The following is a 15868-nucleotide window of genomic DNA, read 5'->3' on the forward strand; positions in this document are numbered from 1 at the left end:
CTCTATCTACCCACATACACACACGTTTGAGGGTAGGAAAATTATTTTTAATTCATCCCCACCCCTGCTAGAAACTGTGTGCCGATCGTTGGATGGATTGTAGTCAAACATGCACTATCAAAAACGCAACAGTAAATGTAAATAAAACGTATTGTATCGATAATTGCTCCGCAACCCACTAAAAAGGGAGTGGCCCATCCGGAAAAGGCTGAAGGATGCACGGGTTGGGTGCGCTGCATCGATAATGGCTATCGACTAAATCAGCGCTGATGCACTCGATTACAATGCGGTGTGTAATAAATAATTAGCCATAAAAATTTAACCATTGTCGTCGAGGACGCCTCCGACTAAATTAGCACATTGGCACGGCACGGAAGGAAAATGGGGAGGGAAACCAGGGGTGAGAAGAGGGAAAGGGAGCGAAAAAAAAAACCGGCACTCCACCCTCGAAAGCACACGTGAGTGCCACATAAATTGACCGGTTGTGTCCCGTGTCGTGGACGATTGCATGTTCATAAATAAATGTATTACGTCGCCCGGAAATGCCATGTTGTTTTATTATCAATGGCTTTTACAGTCACGGCGAAGCCCTCTCACTCTCTCCCTCTTACTCTCTTTCGGTCTCTCTCGCTGACCCCTTGCTGGCAGGTGCATGAAAGCAAAAATGCAATTATGCCATTAATTACCTGCATGAGGATTTAATGGACAGCCCGGGAAACAGGGCCATTGCGTGCACTTTGATATGCGTATGGGGAGGCTCCGGATGTACGACCGGCTGCTTCGTGCTGTCGACGAGATGATGGTACGCCACCGTCCAATGACACTCGAGCCCAGCCTTCGAGGCAATCCGCGCACTGTGTGGGTGGTTAGAAAAGGAAAGCGACAACAAAAAAACACCGAGGCCATTTTGAGTGCGTTTATGCGGTCTGGAGATTCGCGGCATACACTCACCTGTACTCGCAGGTGCAGTTCATCCGTGCGAAATGGAATCCCAAATCCCGGGCCAGCTGCAGCGAACGCAACGTCAAGTGCAATCCGATGCCCTGCCGCCGCGATTCGACGGCCGTCGCGAGAAATGCAATCTGCCCCCAGCCCAGCGTACCACCGGAGCACATTTTTGGGTGAATTATGTTTGTCAGTTTGCCTACTTTTAAGGCGCAGCCTTACCTCAAACAGACACCGGGTACAGAAGTGCTGATGCAGGCCCGGTTCCGACTCGACGATGGACCAGATGTAAAGCAGCTTACGAAGCTGGTCACAGCGCGTTCGATCCGCCCGCTCGATCAGCTGCTTCCCGTCCCAGCTGCAACTGCGCCGACTTATTGCAACGCCAACGATCCGACGACCATCCGACGGCCGGCCACCGCCATCATCGTCTAGCGCGACCAGCGTGAAGCTTTCTCGCAGCAGCTGCCGAACGTACTCCAGCAACTGTTCGCGGCCCGGTATCTCGCCGACGTTCAGCGCACGCAGCAGTGGCTCGTGGTGCAGTAAATTCTGCTGCACAAACGTCACCACCTCGCCCGTATCTTCGGCCCGTGCCAACCGTACCCGACAGGGACAGGCGGCCGGCTTGGTCCGGGGCGGCGGGATGCAGGGAAACGAAGCGAAAACTGTCAGTCGAATTATGCGAAGAGTTGAGATGCACCCGTACTTACGATGGCCGATAATGTATTCTGCAACCGGGCGTCCTTGCTGTCGAACCGGTCCGCATCGTGGTGCGCCCCCGGGATGGGACGGGATGATGCGCTGGGATTCGATTTTAAATCCGACAGTAGCGTGCTCCAACGAAACTTTCGAATCCACCGGAGCATATTCGCGTTTGACAGCGCGGTGCGGCAGCCAGACTGCAGTAGCCAGTCTGTACGCCCAAAATCGATGGTTGCTACGATTGGCTGACAGTGATTTTGGAATCGAATTGGAAACTACGATTGGGCTCACAGTAATGGCCGTTTGTAGATGTACTATAGAGTTCAATAGAACAGAAAGGCGTCCTTAATAATAGCAGATGTGTGTTTAAGTTCATGTAAAGCAGATAAGTGTCAGTAAGTAAAATTACTTTCCCTTTGAAGCCTCACAATGCTATCAGCTCCAATACTTTATTGACAAAAAATAACTTATGTCAGTTCTTGGTAACTTGTAGCTCGTAACCAGTTGAATCCGATTTAACTGCTAATGACGTCTGAGGTGAAGACGTATCGAAGTTATTTTAATGTTATGTCCAAGGTATAAGAAGAGATCCTGTGAATCCAGGGCGATCCTTTATGCCTCAGAGTTTTCGAATAAGTCCTACGATATTGCTGTCATTTTATCTTCATAGCATTCTTTCGTCTTGATAACAATTTACAAAGGATGATGAGTCCAATTAAACCTTTAAAATGCATTTTAGCGTTGCTTCCTCGTGTAAAATCGATACTGCAAAGTTTTTTATAAGAGCGGTTTGTATTTTGGGAAGATCCCTTGAACTCCATTCCAACCGAGATAACAGCTCATGAGCTCTCTTCCAAGAATTGAACCAATAACAATTGGTATTCCTTTGATTGACCACTAGAAGCCTGGATTTTGCTGTAAAATTCTTCAAAACCCTTCCTGATACTAATCCTTATTATACATTTCTGAAACAGGGATCGGTCAAATATTCTCTCGCTGGCGAGTCGCCTTTACTTGTTCTATTTTTCCACCAACATTGACTATTTCAAATTTACATAGAAACCAATGTGCCGTAACGTTGCGTTCGCATCTCTATTTGGTTTCGAACCGGCTAGTACCGCTTCACCAGATCGATTCTATTCCTGCTATCCCTGGAAAAGCAAACATATTTGGCAAATAATCCAATTTTAACTCCCTGTGCTCTCTTCCTCGCTCTCTCCCTCTCTCTCTCCCCGTAGGTTCATCCTTAGGTGAGCCGTGCAGAGCTGATCCCCCAACCGGGACTCAACCGGTTCCGGTGGGAAAACAGTGTCCCTTCACACTCGCCACGGTTCCAACCGTACCTCGGGCAATTCCGAGCACGGCACTGGCCGGTTCTCGCCGTCATCGGGCAGAAAGAATGCATTGTGCTGCATACGTGCAAGCCCTTCCGTATTGTCGCACAGTAACCGCGCTATCGTTGCCTTCCGCAGCTCCCGCAGCTGCCTCCCATCGAACCCACGCTCGGTTGCACCGTTTTCGAAGAAGAATCTATCGCCGGTACGCGTTCGCCGAAACTGTTCCAGCAGGATGCACAGAAACGTTGGACCGACGGTTGCGCCCGGGTGGTGCATTTCAAGTGCCCCGGCTACGGTCAGCTCAACATCGTCCACCGTATCGTACCACCGGGCAAGCTGGTCGACCGTAGCGCGTGGAATGCTCGCGTACAGGTCCTCCCACCGGTTGGCCCGGGCGTATCCGCACAGCTCCCGGAAGTCGTTGTAGCTGGCAAGTCCGTGGTCTCGGGCCCGGTGAATATCGATCGCCTTCAGATCGGCACCGTAAGGGTTCGCGTTCCGGAAGAGAAAGTGTTTGGCCTCGGGCGTCAGCTGGTCGTTGGCGGAATCGTGCGGCTGGGTGGTCATGCCCCTCGTCAACAGTTCCCGGTTGTTGCGCTGTTCCAGCACGCCCGGTCTTCGCAGCCAGTCCGACAGCCGGAGCGAACCGTTCCGCGTACGACGTTCCTTGGAGTCTAGGTAGAGGCTGCAAAACAAAAGGAAACTCGTTCTCGGTTAGCAACACTCGCTCCGAGGGCCATCCCAACGCGCCTCACTCAACTCTAACTCTCCCACAATCATGTTGTGGAAGTAGCGGAATGCAGCCGTTCCGAAAGCATTGCTCACGGTGGGATCCTCCAGGGGATTGTAGTCCCGCACGAACCCACCGGCATCTGCAGTGGCGTGCAGCAGTCCGTGCTCCAGCATATTCTTCCGGCCCATGTAGATCGGCAGCCAGTCGTTGTACACCACCGACTGGTATTTGCCGATGTTGATGCGACGTGCCTCCTGGAACAGACGTTCATCGTCCCAGCAGGGATTGTGCTTCGACAGTTCGCTCGCCAACCGGTTATGCTCGAGCAGGTAAGCTATCTGTAGAATTGCCAGATGAGGGCTCTGATTGGAACGCAAGTCCCCGGTTAGGTAGCACACGTCCGTGTCCTCCCGCATCTGGCAAAGTCTGCTTGCGTTCGGGTTATGCGGTGGCCAGACTTGACTGTGCCGATGCTCCACCATCATAAGACCTCCGCGATGTTCCCGCAAACCGGCCGTCTGCTCCACACTGTTACCGTACACGATGGAGAGATCCAGGAACGCAGTTACCGACGAGAGTTGCTCTGCTGTACCGTAGTTTGTAACGCACGGATGTTCTAGCGTCGTTTTGGTGCGTAACATACTCATGCACTGAATGTTCCCAAGAGGCAGAATTGGATCGTCCGGCGGGACTTGCAGTGGCATACAACGAGGAGGCAGCAAGTCGGGTGGAATTCTTTGCCCATTTGGACAACATTTTACTCCAAATACTAGAACATGGAAGGTGCAAAAATTGGAATCAATGTCTCTCAGGAACAATCTTGAGTCCTGGAATAAATTTTCCATTTTTTTTTCTTTATTTTCAGAGAGATAATTGAGAGGGAATCGAAAAAGAAATCGAAAGGAAATTAAGAGATAATCGAGAGGAAATTGAAGGAAAATTGAGAAAGAATTCGGGAAGAATCGGAAGAAAATTGAGAGAGAATCTATTAAAAAATCGAGAGAAAATCGAAAGAAAATCTACAGAAAATCGAGAGTTAATTAAGAGAAAAATTAGAAAAACTCGTGAGAAAATTGGAAGAGAATCAAGAGGAAATTGAGAAAAAACGAGAGAGAAATGCAAGAGAATCGAGAGGAAATTGAGAAAAAACGAGAGAGAAATGCAAGAGAATCGAGAGAGAATTGAGAGAGAAACGTGAGAGAATTGAGAGAAATCTCAATTCTGTCTCAATTATCTTTCGATTCTCTTTCAATTAGCTCTCGATTTCTCTAAATTTTCTCTTGATTTTTTTTTCATTTCTCTCTCAATTCCCTCTCATTTTTTCTCAATATTACCTTATTTCTCTCTCGACATTTGCACGACTCTCTCTCGATTTTCTCTTGATTCTTTCGCAACTTTCTTTTAATCATTGTTTGTCTCTCGTTTGCCTTTCAGCTCTCTCAATTCTTGATCGATTCTCTCACAATTCTCTTTCGATTGTCGCTCGTTTTCTTTATCAATTTTTTTCGGATTTTCCACCAATGCTCGTTCAATTCTTTCGCATTTTTAGTCAATGTTTTTCACTCCTTCTCTTTCTTGCATTCTTTCTTCGTCTTCCCTTTTCCTTCTCGATTCTCTTTTAGTTTGCTCTTACTTCTCTCTAGAGTCTCTCTTAATTTGCTCACAACTGACACAACATCACGAAACTATTTTCGTGTGCAGTAAATACGCCACCAGATACCTCATCAGCAGCTCTATATTCGGCTATTGAAAATGTGTTCATCTATCTGAAGAAACCACAAATATACACTCGAAACCAACTTACCGTCCGCGGTAAAGCTCATGTCATGCGCAACCAATTGCCCAAACTGCATGTTAATGATGGTGCTTCGTGCATCCGGCCGTTCCACCTCCCCGAACAGTGCCATCGAAAGCTGCCGAGCGTTCGGCATCGGTCGGCCGGAAGACATGCGGGCCGGCTCGAACACACCGTCACCGTACCTCGCCGGCAACAGTCTCCGGTACGGCCGGTAAGGTGTACCGTACAGTGGGTTGTACAGACTGTTGCACGACCCGTCCATGGCACGGTACGGGGTGGTGCCCTCATCGCAGGATGCAACCAGCGGACAAACGGCTAAAACTCCCGTACGGACCACTGAGCAGCACGGCAGCAAAAGCAAACACACCCTAGCTCGCTTCACGTGCAGCACGATTGCATACATTACGGCGCACTCGATGTGGTGAATTTCGGTTCGGTTTTTTCTGGCGCGAAACGAAACACTAAAAATCGTACCAAAAATCACTTCACACAACTAATATCTGCGAAATAAAACAACACACATTTTTCGACACATCCGACCCCTGACGCAACTGGTGGCAAATTACCAACCACCCCGAGTGGAATATGCCAATCGCAGCACAAAATTATGCTACCGAATGTTTACAAGCGCCATAATTTATACGGCCTGCTCGGCAGCGCCGGGCGTATCGTCAGCGACGAGTTATTGTTTGATGTCGCAGGAAATCGTGGGCACAATGGGGCGCGGACAATAAGAATGTAATTGATACCCGTTTGCTTTCATCGCTGCCAACAAAGCAGCTAATGTGTGATGCTGATGCGATAAATGCTTTGTGTGCGCGTGCCGGGGCGCTTTAAAAACACTCACCCTAACCCGAACGTTAACCACAGCCAGGCACCAGCCTCTCACCACGGGACAGGTTGCAATATCCCGTTGTATGCAGTTCGCGTTACTGCCGGAACAAACAATACAGTGTGCCCTCCATTACGGGGCGGTTTGTTGGCTGTTTGCTGCGCGTACATTATGCCGTAAGCTGCAAATTAAACCCTATCAGGCGCACCATTAGCGCACACTTCCGATTGCCGCAGTAGTGATGGTGGCGGATCGAGCAGCAACTGTTTAGATTGTTTAGAAAATATTGCACCTCATTTTGCTTGCCATTGTTTTCGGGGGTTTGGGCACTGTTTGTGCATATCGATGACACGGCTAATGTACCGCTGATTGATGAACTGGTTTACAACGATGGATGGGTTTGTAGCGACGGTTTTGTAACTGCACAAACGTTTCGGATTCGTGGTATGCTTTGACAGTATAGTTTAGGAAGCGTGGGAATATACAAACACCAGTGCCAGTGAGCTGATTTACGGTTCCAAGTAAATGCGGATTTTGTTCCATGAAGGATTAAAAAAGTTCCTATTAAGCTACAGGACAACTAGAAATATTATGCGGGAATGTGGAAGTCTAGTTGAATACTTCAAGATATTGTTCAAAAATCTGGTTTAAAGTTCGGATGTTCGGAACTATTAGACACTCCAGATAAGTAGCAATCAAAAAACGAGGTTCTTCATTCTCTTTACAATGTATTAAGTGGAGATGGTCGTTAAGGCGAAATTCACATTAAATTGTACTTCAAGGCCATCGGTTTAAATTCACCACCGGAAGCTGCGCACACGAAACCACCGGATTCTCCTCACCGACGAGGAAAAACGCTTGTTCTTGAATCTCCCCTAGTCCATGAGTGTTGTCACACAACACCCTAGCCATGGTCGCTTTCCGAACTTCAAGAAGCTGCCGAGCGGTAAACTGTCCATCATTTTCAAAGAAAAACCGATCACTAACCCGAGTCCTCCGGAACTGATCCAGCAGGATGCAGCTGAACGTTTCTCCTGTCATTCCATCTCCGTACGGACGTTCCAGCGCTCCCCCCACAGCCAAATCCACATCATCCACCGATTCGTACTGTTGCGACAATAGCCGGGCCGAATCAGGCCTTAGAAGATCCTCCAACTCCTCCCAACTCGTCACTCGCGGCAATCCACAAAACTCGCGATAATCATTGTAAGAGGCCAGTCCATGATCTCGCGCACGTTGAATGTCGATTGCTTTCAGGTCCACCCCAACCCGGCCACCGTGCCGGAACAGGTAGTGCTTAACCTCCGGTGTGAGCTGATTGTTCGGACAGTCGTGCGGCTGATAGAGCATGCCTCGCGAAAGTGATTCGTAGTTATCGTTCATCTCCAGCACCGACGGCTTGTTAAACCAATCGGAGAGTCGAATTGATCCCGTAGGTTGTTGACTTTCGGCTACCAGGCTGAAATAGTTTTATAGCACAAATTATAGCAACATTGTCTTCTTTGGATTCCATCGCCACGGTAGACTTACTCCAAGTGACCCGCAATTAAATTGTGGAAGAATCGGAATGCTGCCGTTGCGAACGCATTGTCCACAGCAGGTTCCACGGTGTGATTATAATCTCGTGCGAAGCTTCTCACATCCAGCACTGGGAGTACACCGGTCTCCAGCATGTTTTGCCGTCCCAAATATATTGGCAACCATTCATAGTACACGATTCGTTGATACTGCGCTATGTTGATCTTGCGTGCCTGCTCGAACAGCACACTATCGTCCCAGTTGGCGTTCAGCTCTGCCAACTCCCTGGCCAATCGATTATGCTCCAGCACAAACGCCTGATGTATTAACGTTAGATGTGGACTTTGATTGGAGCGAACATCTCCGGTGAGATAACACGATTCGGACTCATCCTTAACGCTGCAAGTTGCCGTCCGGTTGGGATGCGGTGGAAGCCACTGCTTCCCATTTCGATGCTCAATTTCCAACAGTCCCTTTTCAAAGGTACGCAAGCTGTTGCACTGCTCCTGTGAGTTCCCATAAACGACCGATAAATCGAGGAAAGCGGTAACTGAGGACAGTTGCTCAGCTACTTCACCTTCCTGCGACGAACAAGCATCTTCCAGCGTGGTTTTCGTGCGTACCAAGTTTATACATTCGATGCCTTCCATTCCCAGAACGGGATCATCCTTTGCCACCTCAATCGGTAAACATCTGGAGGAGGAAAGTTCTCTCGGGACCCGTCTCCCGTCAGCACAGCACTGAATGCCACCCGCTTGGAGGGGAACAGAGTGTCACACAATCATTGGTAAGAAATGTTTCTTCCAGCCTTACGGCAAACCTCCCACTTACCATCGGCTGTAAAGCTCAGATCGTGTGCAACAAACTGGCCGAACTGCATACTGACAAGAGTGTTTCTCGGATGCTCCGTTTCTGTTTCACCGAAAAGATTCAACGATAGCTGCCGAGCGTTCGGTAACGGGTTTCCGGATCTGGTATGACCCGGTTCCCAGATGCCGTCCGCATAGTTGGCCGGTACGAAGCGTGCGTACGGACGGTTTGCTGTTCCCCAGCCAGGATTGAGCAGGTTGTTGCAGGAACCATCGAGCTGGTGCGTCTGTTGCTCGTTGCAGACGGGTGTTTCGGGACAAACCGTTTGTGAGCGGGCGCTACTGGCCACCAGAGTCACGCAAAGCAGCAGTGAACCGACGATAGATTTCATCCTGATAGCTGTGAGATGTTTGGTGGAATATTTCAGTTAGAAAATGATTTATGATTTATGTTTTTATGCTTCCCAAAAAAAGTCTGATCAAATAACTGTGCTTTGAGAGGTGTCTAACTTCAAGGACCGTAATTTCAATCGATAACTGAACACTAATTGACCCGTTCAAGAGCGCTAAATCCATATCAATATCACATGATTAGGCACAATCCTAAGCTAGCAATAAACACACTTTTCCCGTCACTCTGATTCACCACAGAATCACCAAAACCGAACCAATCAAACCGAACCAAATTTCAAATCAAAAGCCCGTACCTGGCGCAACTTCTTGACAGCCAGAAAACCAGGAATCGGTTACTGAATTCGTTACACTTCACGCCCGGCTCATTTATACTGGGCCGCCGCGAGCTTGCAAAAAATAAAACCATTGCGTGAGGCGCCCGACGGAACCGACGACTGTCACTAAAGTCACTAAAAACATTAAAGTGGTTGTTATCAACGCTGCCATGTGCTTTGTTTTATCAGCGTAGGCAACAACGTTGCATTCCATGCATTGTCCACTCCACCTACGGTTATCGATTATCGCCCAGCCGGTGAATCGTAACCCAATAACCATGCCAAGATAATTGTCCAGTAGCAGCAGCAGGTCAAGTGGGTTCGCTAATCGACTCGTTGCCTTAAGTTCGGTTGTTGCCGGAGGGCCTTATCGCGAGGGTGTGGCTGGCAAACGCTAAATTTGCTGCTATAAATAGCTCCGCCGAGCTTAGAATGGCATTGTTGATTTTATGAGATAGATAATACTGAACAAAATGCCTTAAATGATGATAATTCTTAAATGGGTATCATATGGAACATACCTGTACGTAGGACTAAGTATCCTGCCAGAACTCTGTCCGCCGAGACCCCTCGAGATTGCAGGTGAAGACAAACATAAAGAAGACGCCATTTTAATTCGCTACGTAAAATTGCTTCAAAAGGCTTTGAGAGGATTGCTATAATTATAGCAAAGTTGTCTTTCCATTCCTATCTTCGCCAGTTAAGCAAGCTTATATAATCTTAAATCACTTTCTTCCATCGTTAGATCATCCAGAACCTTCACTTTCAATCTCATTTCAAACACAAAACCAATAATTGAACTGGGTTAGTTTTTCTCGTCCATTTCGCCGCGAATTCCCTCCCGATCGTTCCACAAACCGAAGATGAAGAAACATTTCCTCCCCAGGGAATTCCGTCACCGGCAGTCAAAGCAGTAAGATGCAAAGATGCAAGTCGCCGCCCCACAGACACAATTCGACACCGTAGCGACACCGAGGCACGCGCACCCGCACGCGTTCCAGCTGAGTGAGCATGTTGGTTAGATTGGCCGCCCCCGTTTTCTACCGGTCTCTACACGGGATCTGTCGCAGGGCTTTGGAGCCGATATTTCTGGGACAATGGGTCGAGTGGTCATTGCACAATTTTTCGATGGCGTAGGACCGCTAAGGTAGGGAACGCTCCTAACCACATTCCTGCTATAAATCACACCTCACCGATCCGAACAGCATACATTTGCATACGGTGCGTCGAGTGCGACAGTAAAACAACGCCAGCGAAAGACATTAACAACAAAACACAAAAGCATTCAGTGAAATACCGAAAGTTTCAAGTGTCCAAGACTAGTGGCGATGTGTCGTGCGGAAAACTTCATTCTGGTTGCAGTGCTGCTGGTGGAATGTTCCGGTTTGCACATGTACCCGGAAATATTCGATCCGGCAAAGTTCCTGCAACGTCCACTGCCGCTGAAAAGTGTCGAAAGCCGGGCAGTTGCTGAGCCCGAGTTCCACTCCGATGGCGGGTTTAAGGATGGCGAGGTCGGATTCGTACGGTCGACGAGTGAATCGGGCAAGGGCGGCTACCGGCACAAGGAAAACTTCCACAAGAAGGACGGTAACAAGTACGGGCACGAGCGACAGACGGGGTTCGGTGAGTCCAAGCGCACGGAAGACGACCAGCCAAAAGAACACGGCCGGTTGACAGTGGACACGCATCACTACCGGCCAGAACCTACCTACGAAGTCATCGAGGAACATGACAGGTTAGTATGGGAGATACACACAAATAGAGCAGACACGCAAATCTGTCGTTTAACTTCTTCGCTCCTTTCAGTGACGTCGAGAACCCTGATAAGAACAAAAAGTACGGGCTCAGCAACGCCGCCAACAAGAACAAGAAAAAACCCACCGACGAAAAGCCCACCAAGAGCGCCAAGTCATCGCGTCAGATGGCCGCGGGAAAGAAGGGTTCGAATCAGAAGCAAAACCACAACGGCTACGAATCGATCGTTTACCACGAGAACGAGCGCGACAGTACGGAGCATGGCTATGGTAAGAAGAAAGCCGTCGGTAAGATCCCGGAAGCTCAGAAACCGGCCAAACAAATTGCACAAGACGATCACGACGAGGCGTTCGAGGAGGGCGGCTTAGAATCGGCCGAACGGCAGACGTCCGGCGATGACCACGCGCACGAGTACGACAGTGAGTCGGAAGCGGAAGCTGAACGGGAATCCGACTTTAACGAAAACTATGACGCGTTGCGGTTCGAGGCGGACTTTGACCGGTCCTTTGCCGATGGGGAAGACCATCACCACGATGACGATGATGGTGGAAAAGGTGGACGGCAGGCGGAGAAGAACGATGATGATTACGATTACGCGGACGATGATCGGGACGATGAGGATGATTCTGCCGATGAGGATAAGTACCGGGGGGACGATGATTCTGGGGAGGAAGAGGAGGGCGAGGGATCGGAGAAAGGGGACGACGATCGGCAGTATGAGTACGCCAGTGAGGCTGACGGGGATGCGCAAGACTACTGAAGGTTTTCGTAGGTGATTAAGATTAGCGGCTAGTTAACGAGATACCTCGATGCGTAGTGCAAATATGTCGTAATAAATCCAATTTGATGATACTGTTATTACTATAAACCTGTGCTGGGTAAGGTTCGCTATGGAAGATGAAGATCCGAATGCATGCAATTTAACGTTGGAAACCCATCATCAACCCTCTCAAGCTTACGCATTTCCACCACACGATCAAGTTTTGCTATAAAATCGATCGCTTTGAACGACGCTGCTCAATCAGTGAGCTTTACACGGAAGCTTTATCGCGTAGAGTTCATTCGCGGTGTTCATGATCAGCAAGCTTTTGCAGTGTGCAGCATTCATTCGCTTCTGATCAAATTGCAGGGTTCGCTTCGTTTTTATTTTCTGAATCTTTCTTCTTTTTTCATTTAAAATAGCAATATCTTCTTTGTTGATCTAAAAAGAAAAAGTAAGTTCCTAAAGTATTAAAAAAATAAAACTATGAGTTGAGTATCCAATCCGAATTATTCTTACCAAAAAAAAGGAAAAAATGTAGCCAAATGATCAGATTGTAAATTAATACACCCAAACATAAAGTGAGTTGTCGATCAGCAAATATTCTCTATTAACCAATTTTTGAACTATCTGCAGCTCTTCCCTGCCCCAATAAATTTAACGCAAATTTGTAGAAAAAAATTAAACCTTTCCATACTACTAATGCAACGAACCCTACCTAAACGCACTTTGGCAGAATGGGTTCGCGGGCTCCAACCTAAACACCGCTACCTTTAGCTGCTTCAACCCCCGCGCTTACACGCCCAGGGGAGCCATTCTTGATTCGTTACGGCCGCGTTAGCTCGTGTGGCCAACACGCACACACACACACACATAGACGTCATCGGACCGGGCACATTGACATCGCATTCCTCGTACATGGGCATTATTGCTGGGATGGGGATGGCGTTGGGAGGGTGTTGAGAGGCTGGTTGTTTTGTTCGCTTTCCTTCATTCTCTCCATCTTCCACCCGAGGACAAGTCACGAAGCCATCCAAATCACATTTCCCCCCGCGGAATGAATGGTGGATGGGGCAGAAACGTGTTTCCACTTTCGGTGTGCACAGTGAAGCTCGTGGTGGTCATAAAGAATTTTTCTTTTATTCGTAATAAATTTTTATAGCAAAATATTTTCCAAAGAAAAAATCGAGTTTACAAAAAGCTAGCAGTTTATGAAGATGTAATAATTAAAAATGCTGTTTAAAGGCTGAAAACAAGAAATCATCCACCCAGCATCAGCGTGGTGTTGAGCGATCGATCTCGGGCACGATCACTAGATCAGCCGTTGCGGTCGGCTACGGCTGGCTGCCATGATCGGGCCGAGATCTTCGCGTGCTGCAGCCATTCGCACGACCGTCCACCGAAACGCACCTCAGTCTTCGGCTGTGCCTTCGAGGGCACACATCACCTGTTCGGTCCGGCAGTGTCGCGGTAGTTAAAAAAACAACAACACCAACGAACGACGAACCACGGTAGGGTGGAACAACACAGTATCACCCTACCCACACACACACATATACACACCACGCATTTCGCCCTTGGTGCACATAGGGAGTCGACAAAAAAAGGCAGAATTAAGCCATATTTGACCGGCGTGCAGTATTAGCATTAGTGCGAGTGTCAGTGTGTTTTTCTGTGTGTTTACTTTTTTGTGTGCTTTCTTTGTTATTGTGCCACACGGCAACCACGATACCCACCCAAAAACACGCGCATTTCGGTGACGACTAAGACGACCGATTACTGCCCCGCCGAACATCTTCTACCGAACGTCCCATCGGTTGGTATTTTAACTATTTTAGCAGTTGGCGGTCCCTTTTTGCTGTTGTTTTGCGTGGTGGCCTGGCGTACGGTTGCAGTGCCTTTGCTTTATCACATTTCGGTTCGATTCGCGCGAATGTCTCGACACGCGGATTACGCGGGCGAAGGTTTATTTTTTCTCGCACCCAACCGAATAGATCTAAGCTCCCTGACTCGCCGGGCAGAAGTGAAATAAGATTTCAGTGAATTTCGGTTACGGTTGGGAGGTTGTGCGCGTGAATTTCCACACCACAGTGATTAGAAACGGCTGGTGACGGTGGCTGCGGCTGGTGTGAAAATTGATCTAGTGAAGCTTATCGGAAGGGCTTAACGTGTGTGCGGGATTTAGTGATTTTATTCTACGCTTCCCTCTCCCTACGGCTTGCTTGCCCTAGAATTGTGGTGTGTGTGCAAATTTGCTATAGCAAGCGAAGATTCCTCGAAGTGACACGCGGTGGGTGTTGGTGGTTTTTGTACAGAAAATAAGAGCTTACTTCTACTCTGCGAACGGTGCCCGCCCGGAATCGTTGCTGCTACATTGCAACACTGAGCAAAAAGGTATGTTACACTCCCGGGCTACAAGCTACCAGGAATAGAATGGATATTTAGTATGAAGAATTACTAATTAAGGATATTTAGTATTGTAAGTATTCATTGATTATTATTGGTGCTATCAATGAATTCTTACAATTTTCAAGTCTAAATATTTGAATGCATTATATTCAAAGAATTCGATTCGAGCAATGAAGCATTAATTAAAGCAGCTTTAAATGTTGTATCACAAAAAATGGCCCGGAAAAAACCGAAACAGAATCCCACATTGACTTTATAGCTAAATTCAATTTTATTTGCACCGATTGAAGTTGTGTTGGATGAAAAGATTTTTTTTATTAAAACTCTTAAAAACAGTTATTTATAGACAAGTTATCTAAAATCATTTGTGATCTAAAAACTAAGATTGTTCGATAAAATAACACTCGAAATAAATTAAAAACGAATTGTAATGTGATTCCACCAACTCGATCTAATCAATGTACAGGAAGCATATAAGTGGAATCCCTAGCATTATATAGAATATTGAATATAACAATATATATCCTAGCTAAACCAAATTTGATCTTTTATGAAGAGTCTCGTTTCAATTTACGGCTAATTTCATTTGATTCTCCTCAATAAGCTTTACTGTAAAAATAATATTGAGGATAGAAGCTCAAACTCAATTCGAAACGCTTTTTTTTCGTTAAATTCAAAATGCAAATTTTTAAGAAAGCCCTTCAAATCTGTTTTAAAATTGCAAAAAAAGAGTTGACTTTCAGAAAAAAGTGCCAATAATAAATTCCTGATTTCAATTCACCCACTCAAACATTAATTAATTTAAATCGATGTTTGCTTGAAGCATTTGAGGGTTGTGTTTACACCAGTTTTTGTTCCGTTGATTGTTCTAGCGAATCGAGGCAATCAGTAAAAATTCCAGCGAAACTTTTTTATTTTCTCATCAAACAACGGGAACAACAAATGGCTGGCTTTTTGTTCCATTATTGTCAATGAATTCATCATTCATCATTCGGATCACATTACAGGGACTTCAATTGATCCTCGACTCAACACGTGCGTCCTATGAGTGTGTCAGTAGGACCATCCAATAAACCCTGAGGAAAGCTTCCACTTAAAGCTTTCCACCGATTTTTTGTTTAAAACCTAACATAAAAGGGTGAATCTGAAGCTTGACGCGGCGACTCTGAACAGTGTTCCGACTGCCGTTTTTTCTCGATTTTCCTCAGCTCAAGTTTAGGGTGGCTAATTGATGCCGAAATAAAGCCGGCTATAAAATAAAGCAATAAAAGAAATCAGATCAAACACGCTCGAAATCTCTCGCGTAGGGTGAACCTAACCTGAACCCCACCTGCCGGCTGTCACACACACACACACAGTCGCTGGCGCTTGCCAAAAGCATGCGAAACTACATGAACTAATCGATTTGCTATAATTGCAAAAGGTTCAATCTCTCATTTAACGACTTTGTCTGCAGGCCTGGGTGTCTTGGGTCGCAACATAAAAAGTCTCCCCCTAATACACTCGCACGCGGACACTCACACCACCCCACCCACT

The 15868-nt window shown here is 47.2% G+C and overlaps 5 protein-coding genes across 6 annotated transcripts in view; 2 read left to right on the forward strand and 3 right to left on the reverse strand.

Moving 5' to 3' along the window:
- Positions 1 to 527: 527 nt before the first annotated feature.
- Positions 528 to 1857, reverse strand: LOC118504794. The gene is made up of 4 exons (XM_036039771.1): positions 1659 to 1857; positions 1168 to 1572; positions 952 to 1082; positions 528 to 854 (listed from the first exon to the last, which is right to left on the reverse strand). The coding sequence occupies exons 1-4, from the start codon at positions 1812 to 1814 to the stop codon at positions 683 to 685; spliced, it is 864 nt and encodes a 287-aa protein (XP_035895664.1). The 5' UTR covers positions 1815 to 1857; the 3' UTR covers positions 528 to 682.
- Positions 1858 to 2098: 241 nt separating this feature from the next.
- Positions 2099 to 6057, reverse strand: LOC118504795 (peroxidase-like). The gene is made up of 3 exons (XM_036039773.1): positions 5525 to 6057; positions 3748 to 4489; positions 2099 to 3672 (listed from the first exon to the last, which is right to left on the reverse strand). Exons 1-3 carry the CDS (start codon positions 5919 to 5921, stop codon positions 2967 to 2969), a joined length of 1845 nt encoding a protein of 614 aa, XP_035895666.1. The 5' UTR covers positions 5922 to 6057; the 3' UTR covers positions 2099 to 2966.
- A 1004-nt stretch (positions 6058 to 7061) lies between these two features.
- On the reverse strand, positions 7062 to 9537 carry LOC118504796 (peroxidase-like). Its single transcript, XM_036039774.1, has 4 exons — positions 9385 to 9537; positions 8700 to 9077; positions 7881 to 8622; positions 7062 to 7809 (listed from the first exon to the last, which is right to left on the reverse strand). The coding sequence occupies exons 2-4, from the start codon at positions 9067 to 9069 to the stop codon at positions 7128 to 7130; spliced, it is 1794 nt and encodes a 597-aa protein (XP_035895667.1). The 5' UTR covers positions 9070 to 9077; positions 9385 to 9537; the 3' UTR covers positions 7062 to 7127.
- A 761-nt stretch (positions 9538 to 10298) lies between these two features.
- Positions 10299 to 12451, forward strand: LOC118504797 (glutamic acid-rich protein-like). Its single transcript, XM_036039775.1, has 2 exons — positions 10299 to 11143; positions 11215 to 12451. The coding sequence occupies exons 1-2, from the start codon at positions 10734 to 10736 to the stop codon at positions 11921 to 11923; spliced, it is 1119 nt and encodes a 372-aa protein (XP_035895668.1). The 5' UTR covers positions 10299 to 10733; the 3' UTR covers positions 11924 to 12451.
- An 891-nt stretch (positions 12452 to 13342) lies between these two features.
- Positions 13343 to 15868, forward strand: part of LOC118504799 (serine-rich adhesin for platelets-like) — a 46103-nt gene continuing 43577 nt past the window's right edge. For both annotated transcript variants that reach the window (XM_036039777.1, XM_036039778.1), the window contains exon 1: positions 13343 to 14317. The gene's annotated coding sequence lies outside the window, so the exon portion shown is untranslated. The remainder of the gene's footprint in view (positions 14318 to 15868) is intronic.

The sequence above is a fragment of the Anopheles stephensi genome, chromosome 2 (assembly GCF_013141755.1).
Source record: "Anopheles stephensi strain Indian chromosome 2, UCI_ANSTEP_V1.0, whole genome shotgun sequence".
Taxonomy (NCBI): Eukaryota; Metazoa; Arthropoda; class Insecta; order Diptera; family Culicidae; genus Anopheles; species Anopheles stephensi.

Bases quoted from the DNA above. Each gene is read 5' to 3' on its own strand.
- LOC118504794 (XM_036039771.1), bottom strand. From the start codon at position 1,814: ATGCTCCGGTGGATTCGAAAGTTTCGTTGGAGCACGCTACTGTCGGAT. The intron at 1,083-1,167 runs GTAAGGCTGCGC...GGCTGGGGGCAG, and splicing joins GTACCCGGTGTCTGTTTGAG to ATTGCATTTCTCGCGACGGC. The intron at 855-951 runs GTGAGTGTATGC...CCACCCACACAG, and splicing joins AACTGCACCTGCGAGTACAG to TGCGCGGATTGCCTCGAAGG.
- LOC118504795 (XM_036039773.1), bottom strand. From the start codon at position 5,921: ATGTATGCAATCGTGCTGCACGTGAAGCGAGCTAGGGTGTGTTTGCTT. The intron at 4,490-5,524 runs GTAAGTTGGTTT...TCCATGTTCTAG, and splicing joins CATGAGCTTTACCGCGGACG to TATTTGGAGTAAAATGTTGT. The intron at 3,673-3,747 runs GTTGAGTGAGGC...TTTGTTTTGCAG, and splicing joins ATGATTGTGGGAGAGTTAGA to CCTCTACCTAGACTCCAAGG.
- LOC118504796 (XM_036039774.1), bottom strand. From the start codon at position 9,069: ATGAAATCTATCGTCGGTTCACTGCTGCTTTGCGTGACTCTGGTGGCC. The intron at 8,623-8,699 runs GTAAGTGGGAGG...TTCCCCTCCAAG, and splicing joins TCTGAGCTTTACAGCCGATG to CGGGTGGCATTCAGTGCTGT. The intron at 7,810-7,880 runs GTAAGTCTACCG...AAACTATTTCAG, and splicing joins TTAATTGCGGGTCACTTGGA to CCTGGTAGCCGAAAGTCAAC.
- LOC118504797 (XM_036039775.1), top strand. From the start codon at position 10,734: ATGTGTCGTGCGGAAAACTTCATTCTGGTTGCAGTGCTGCTGGTGGAA. The intron at 11,144-11,214 runs GTTAGTATGGGA...CGCTCCTTTCAG, and splicing joins GTCATCGAGGAACATGACAG to TGACGTCGAGAACCCTGATA.